At 34.2% G+C, this 7,421-nt stretch overlaps 1 protein-coding gene across 1 annotated transcript; it reads right to left on the bottom strand.

Moving 5' to 3' along the window:
- Nucleotides 1–701: 701 nt before the first annotated feature.
- Nucleotides 702–6,075, bottom strand: LOC132720566 (protein Cep78 homolog). Its single transcript, XM_060704725.1, has 5 exons — nt 5,618–6,075; nt 4,163–4,323; nt 3,268–3,491; nt 2,215–2,464; nt 702–1,390 (listed from the first exon to the last, which is right to left on the bottom strand). Exons 1-5 carry the CDS (start codon nt 5,890–5,892, stop codon nt 702–704), a joined length of 1,599 nt encoding a protein of 532 aa, XP_060560708.1. The 5' UTR covers nt 5,893–6,075.
- Nucleotides 6,076–7,421: the final 1,346 nt, after the last annotated feature.

Genomic DNA, 7,421 nt, shown 5'->3' with positions numbered 1-7,421 from the left:
TTTAAGGCACGAACGGGCACCTAAGTAGAACCACTGACTTTCCGTAAGCTAGCTAGATAGCTTCCTCACATGAAATAATCCAAAGTCCCTGTCGGGTTCGAACCCACAACGGTGGGGGGCAAGTAGTTTTAAAGTCAACGACCTTCACCACTCGGCCACGGATGCCCCGTGCTTGAAAGTGGTCGGCTTAATTACACGTGCACATGGGTGTTGTCCGCTTAATTACATGAACACGTGAATATGGTAGTCATAATTTCAAGAATATTTGGATGTGGTCAGCTTTATTACCCGGTCACATGGATGTAGTCAGCTAAATTATATGAACATATTGATAAAGTAGGCATAATAACACGAACACATGGATATGATCGGGCACATTTAAATATTTGGAAGGCTTAATAACACTAACACATAGATGTAGTCAGCTTAATAACAAAGGTACATGGATGTGGTCGGCCTAATGACATGAACACATGGATTTTGGTCGATTTAATTAAACGGGTCCATGGATCTGGTCAGATTAATATTATAACTTTGCTAATATAAACGTATGATATTCTAACTGATTAAAATCAAATTAAAGAAAAAAGAAAACAATAGTACTTTTTAACAAGATTACACGATGACCTGGGTCACCCATATTAAAGATTTCTTTAACGCTACTGTCTTTATTAACTAAATAGACAATAATTGTTCTTGTGTCATTTTAGATCTTGTACTTGCATATCATTTTTCATTTTAGACTCTTCATCTCCTTCGTTATCAGTACCTGTATTCTTCTGTCGAATCAGAGACGCTAAGTCCTTTTTTGGGCGCTGTTTACCAGTTTTTTCTGAAGTATCAGTTGACTTTGCTTGCACAAGCCCAGTTTCAACATTAACGGTGTCATTTCCAGACATCGGGGCAGACATTCGTCGTGTGAAAAACAAAGGAGCTGGAATTACGGATTTCGGTGTGTTGTCGGTCTCTTTAAAGCCTTTTACAGAGTCTGAACTCTCTGACAGACATTTGAGATCATCATTTTTAAGACCATTTTCTATGTCCATGGATTCGACGAGAGTAGATGAACTTTCTCGGTGTTTTAAACTCTCCTTTTCTGGAATGTATGCTTCGTATTCGTCAAATGAATTAGTTTTGTTGCTTTCTTTTCCATCCATGTCTTGTGGGTCAGTTGTACCTTTCGTAGAAAACGCTTTTTTAATTTCAAATCCAGCGCCATTGATGTTAGCATGATTAGTATCAAAGCTTACTAAGCTTTGTGTGGCTGAATTGCTAGCGGTTTCCTCTATTGTCTCTTCGTTTTGGATTCTGGTGTCTTGTTTATTTGCCGGGATAACTTCAACAGTAGGAATTCCGTCGTTATCAAAACTCTCTGTATGGCTGATATTTCCTGAATTAAACATAGAAAAGAAAACAAAATGAGCAATCCGATTTCTGATGTGATTTTATGGTTTAAAAAAGCTAAGTTTCTGCTCAATATATTATATTTGAGTTAATGAGTAAATGAGTTAATGTAAAAAGTTGCCCCGTACTTCACTTCTGTGTTGTTATATTTTTCTGGTCCTTCGGGATCATTGATGCCAGCACTATTAAGTGTTGAGAATTGAGTATCGCTCAAGCCGGTGCTAGAGGGCGTGAGAGATGTTGCACTTATTCATTATCCCTCTTATACAGACTCAATCTAACCGAGTCTGCAATTCTTTTGTAATTTTGTTGTGAGGGATCACTTTGTTTCCAGATTGTAATGAGACTCAACGTAAGATGGTGAATAACCTTTATTTCTTAGGTATTTTTTTGGGATGAAACTATTACTATGTCAGATACATGTATATTTATTACATACTGAAAAAATGGTATTAATCATAAACAAATATACATGCCTCAATTAGTTTTAGATAGACCTAAATATCCCCGCATAAAACGAAAACTTACTGATTTTGTGCAACACATATGCCCTCAAACATTGTTTAACATATAAGATATCTAAAATCGGGAAACTCTTAAACTGACGGACATATACAAATCGTATTGCAACAATTACTCGTGTCATTATCCGAACGAACACCATTGAGACAATTGCATCTTCTCGGCCCATTTCGTCAAACTTCGGATAATAGGCGTGATATTCCTATTGCCATTAAGGTTGTTAACTCAAAAGCAATGTTTATAATCAGAAATGAAATTAATTTAACGGAAAGATGCTATATATCGTACCTGATGGATCTGTAAAACTTTTAGATCTCATACCGAGATCATCTACACCGAGTGCAACTTCTTCACTTAGAGGAGGTTCAGACATGGCTAGAGAACATTCGTCTTCAGATGTCTGTTTTTGTTTCTTGTCAACAGAACGCTCAAACAGATGGTAATTAATGGCATCTTTAGTGGAATCTGCTACCTTGTTTTTGTCCAGATTGATCTCCTTCAACTTCAGGTTAGACGATTTAATCAAATGGAGTAACACCTAGAAGTAATGTTAAGTATTGTTTAAGTACATTATCATTCGGCAAAGTATATTTCGATTCATGCACAAAACAAATTAAGCAAAGCCAAAACAACCTGATAGCTCGAATGAAAAATATAATAAAATAGTAATTCGGAGCGGATGGAATATAATGACTAACAAGTATAAGATGGTTAGATATTAATCTTGATTAACTCTCTTAAGTCTTAGATCATACGTATTGTGGTGTTAAGAACTCATCCGAGAAATTGGAGGTTTACTATGATTTACGTCAAGAAAGATATACCTGTATTCTTTTAGATAAAATAACTGGCAGAGTTCACTTTTGTAGACATTTTCTACAGTTGATACAAGTTTTCAGTATGTTTAAAGGCACTCCACCGATGTTTTCTTTTAAATGACGGGACTGGAAATAATTTTTCGGGACTAATGTACCATTTGATGTAGGTCTAGACCAATAACTTATGTGCAAAATTTCAGATATTTCGTTCACTCCGTTTTTCTAAAATAATTATTGTTATTGTTTTTGAAAAGCATTGTACAATGCTTTTCACGAAAATCGGGCCAATAATAGCACAAAAGAATACGAATTACAGTTCTTTTCAGTATAGTGCTTGATTATCTTTTGCATATTTTTCTGTTGTTTTTATGTGCTCCGAGTGATCTATGTAAGTCATTTAAATGTTACCTTTTTAGTCTTTTGAACCTCAGTGGAGTTCCTTTAAATCAGTATATATCCGCAAATGGCCTATGGAAGTGCGATGAGAGTATATGAATTCCTTATGACAAAAGGGTACACTTACTTGGCCTGTTTTATCGGTAATACCAGTACATTCTAGATCTAGCGTTTCTAGAAGAGGCACTCCGGGTAAAGCTATTGCAATACAGGTTGCCACAATGTCACCGATATCGTTGTAGTCTATCTCAAGCGATCTTAGACATGACCCAGACGCTAAAGTCAAGCCGAACTTTGTCCATCCATCCGATGTTATTTTTGGATTATGACTTAAGACAAGACTGTGTAAACCTATTAACAATAAAGTAACTAGCTATGTCAGTTTGAGTACTTGAATAAAATGGGGAATATAAATAACATGTTAACATGATAAATAAATTACTACTAAAAATCAGAAAGGATCATGAAGACTTATTGGATTCGTAGTATCTCTTGCATAACTAATTTATTACTTTTTCAGATTATATACACTTACCCATTTACGATTTTCTCTTTAAAGGGATACTCAGGCAAAATAATGACAAAGTATCAAAATGATCTTATGTACTCAAATTACCCTAAGATGACATTACTTTAAAGTCCCAACATGAATTTTTGTATAAATTCTAAAATTTTAAGATAGAAGTGTAAATATATCTATACATGTTGAACGAAATTTAGACGTCGACAAAACCACCAAGTACTTTTAAAACAAGTCATGTAACTTGAAAAGAAAACCCTTGAAGTTACCACAACAGATATGCTGGATATTGTACGATTAAAAAATAGTCTAAGTCATTCATTTGACATGATCTTTAAGAGTTCACTTTGACAACTATTGTGAAATGAAAAATTTGCCTGTGTCTCCCTTTACAATGAGAGTCGATGATATCTAACTGCTACCAGTAAGACCAACTACATATTTACAAGAAGGGACCTCATTTATAATGTTAATAAACTGATTTGATTGTTAATGTACACACCAATACTATCTTTGCTCTCTTTAACGAGGTTACAAAGTATTTCCAGTCCATCGTCACCAATGTTACAATCCCCTAGGTCAAGGCTCGTGATCCGCGGATGTCTTTTTAAATGGGGATATAATATCTTGAGGCCAGAGTCCTGTATATTGTTGCCGTGTAAACTGAAAATTTAAAACACAATTGACAAATACACGTATTGAACTTTCTTGAGGTAACTGCTTCTACCCATATGATATGATCAGCCTGTACAGCCATGCCATCTGGACATGATCTGCACTGCTCGTTATACATTTTCCCAAATAAATGGTAAATGGATTTGTCCAGATCGAAATATGGACATGTCCATTTAAGATATTTAGTGTGGGGAAAGTTAAGCACGCCCGAAGATGAGCAAATACAAGCGTCCCTTAATTTTATTTCAACTAAATATAACTATATAGCATTACATCATTTACGTTTCATTACTGCATGCTTCCAGATTTATGATTTTTCCATGAACATTTTGAAAATGTATTTGAAATTAAAATATTGTGAAGTGAACAATGAAAGTAATTTCCGCATTGCAAGCGGCGCTTACAATCCACGTAAATTACCAAAAAGAGACCAAATATGCAAAAATAGCTCTTACTGCGTTAGTCACGTAGTAGAAATATGGTGATAAATACCGTAAAATCAGTCGTAAACATGACATCAATATTATTACTTAAATATATAATCTTTTTACTTTTCTTAAAATCTTTTCTCATGTCTCTCAAGTTTGATTTTCTTGAAATAGTTTGGTTCATCTGGAGGCACGCAGCTTTAATATGGTTACCATAATCCTTGTTCAAGGATAATAGACAGTCATACTTAAATGTTTCCATCCAAAACACTGACCAACGTTTTACAGATTGTAGTTTTAGAAACGTGACAAGTATTTGAAATGAGAAATATGTCCATTCTGTTACATCAATGTGTAAATGTTTAGTTTTTATGCCTGTCTGTTTTTTAGAAATAAGGGAGCTTTAAATACTGAAAATGATTTTATGTGCCTTTTAAACATGACATCCTATCCAACATGTATTTCTACTTTATTCTTAGGTAAGTTTAGCGGTGGCTGAATTATTTTCTGGTTACTATAGTAATTTCATGTGGCTTTGTGTCTAGATCCGGAGGTTAAACTACCAACAGCACCACGACCGCTCTTGTTCATCTAATTAATACGACCTGACAAAATACAAGGTATTGTCATCTGTCCGTTATATATGTCGAAAAATTGACAATGAATTGGTGAAAAAACAAACAGGAAGGAAACTGGTATAGAATTCATGACTATCCGAAATGTATCAGCCATCCGGTAAATTATATGACTTAAGCATAGTGCTATAAACTGAACTGTCAAATAAATGACTTAAGATGAATATACGTGCGTTTAATAAGCTTGATTGTTAAGATATTTTGATACATGATACTTACTGTAGACCAACGAGAGATGCATTCTTTTCAATGGCATTTGCGAGTGTTTGAATTCTGAAACTGTCTTGTATAATATCAACATTCAACACCAGGTGGCGCAGAGCGAGGCTCGTGCACGCGCCAACAGCCTTCATTACTCGTTTGAAATCCTTGTCGGTGAATTTACAATTCCTGAACGAAATCATCTCAGTCCTGTCCTTTTGTAAATCCTCACAAATTTTCTTAGCTATTTCTGAAGAAATGACGTCATTTTGATATACAGAAACACACTTCATGATGAGTTCAAATTCAAAGCATACCAAAAATAAAGTCTTAGTTAAATAATTTCTCCTTGGCTCATCTTATTTTTTTCCGGGTTAAGCTTAAATTTAGCTTTAGCACGTCATAAACTGAAGTTTCGGTAACAAACTTGAAACAGGAAATAACTATTGAAATAGGTTTTACTAAAAAGACGGAGGATTAAGTTTTCTTAGGTAATACGAAACAAATAACTGGAAATGTTATTGATTAACTTTGATATTTACCTTTCCGAATGCAGAAAGGATTAATAATTAAAAGAGGTTGAGCCAGATAATTGGGTTATAGTGTATTGGAAATCATACAATGTTGTTTACAATATCCAATACATTGGATGTTTGATTCACATTTGTTCGGTTACAAGTCGGAGATTCGACCGGAGATTTTACTGCGGATACAAAAACAACAATAAAAACAACAACAACAAAGAAACAAAAAAGAAAAACACACAAAAACAACAAAAAACAACAACAAAAACAACAACAAAACAAAACACCACAGTACTTTGTTGTGTCAAACATTCGTAGATCTGCCAAGGTATCGATTACTAATTTGTTATAAATATTGCAAATTGCGCCTTCCTGGTTATGGCGCCGTTATATGTCGCAAAGACGATAAAATGTTGCACTTGCCGCTTGTCGCCAAATGTCGCAACCGCCGCTAAATATTTCTAAATATGTTGCCGTTAAATATAATAATGATCACGTTAATGTCGCACCATTTTCCCTTACCGTTAATTGTTACAACACCACAGTTAAAGTCGCAATATCTAATTTCATGTTAAATAACTGGTATTATGTAAATATTAACGTTATAGACCAGCTATCTATGAAATAGGAAAGGATTTGCTGTGATGTACATAAAACTGGTTGAAACTGTTATTTATTTCGGTATTATAAATTGACAACCACAATTAGAGCCTAAAACACATTAGTATAAGTGTTTTTTTCCATTTAGCAACCCAGATGTCGTGCATTCGAGGTACGACACTAGCTTGAGATGTATCTTAACATATTGAGAAGTTCATTTTAGAAATATTAAATTAAAATTCAATCTCACATCTTAATTTTTGTATTTTGTGTCCCCTTTTACCTGCAAGCATGTTTGCCTGCGTTTTATCGGTAGTACGGCTATAATTATTTTGCCAGAATCAGATTACATTTTGTTTTTACAATTTTCATTGAGGCAATCTTCACGTACACTGTATATACAAAATATCAACCTAGTGTGACTTTTCTTAAGAATGTTACAGGCGAACAAATTAGCAATGTTTCTTCGAGGCTGTCTTTAATGACGGAAATTTTTTTAAATTTTATTTATTTGTATCGTATCTTAAATTTATCCACATTTGAGGCATTATACTAACATTTGTAATATTTTTCTCATGACAGAAAATATGTTAATTAATGCGAAAGTTTCTTATTGACACGCAATTATGGGACAAAACAAGATTCACTATGAACAAATTTGCCCATATATGTAAGTAATCTGTTATGTCACTCACTGT

Source organism: Ruditapes philippinarum, unplaced genomic scaffold (genome assembly GCF_026571515.1).
Source record: "Ruditapes philippinarum isolate M1 unplaced genomic scaffold, ASM2657151v2 ctg5212_1_1_1_1, whole genome shotgun sequence".
NCBI lineage: Eukaryota > Metazoa > Mollusca > Bivalvia > Venerida > Veneridae > Ruditapes > Ruditapes philippinarum.
The sequence above is the reverse complement of the archived record's forward strand: the minus strand, read 5'-3'. Positions and strand labels throughout refer to the sequence as shown.

Bases quoted from the DNA above. Each gene is read 5' to 3' on its own strand.
- LOC132720566 (XM_060704725.1), bottom strand. From the start codon at position 5,892: ATGAAGTGTGTTTCTGTATATCAAAATGACGTCATTTCTTCAGAAATA. The intron at 3,492-4,162 runs GTGTGTACATTA...TATTGTTAATAG, and splicing joins AGAGAGCAAAGATAGTATTG to GTTTACACAGTCTTGTCTTA. The intron at 1,391-2,214 runs GTACGATATATA...TGTTTAATTCAG, and splicing joins AAGTTTTACAGATCCATCAG to GAAATATCAGCCATACAGAG.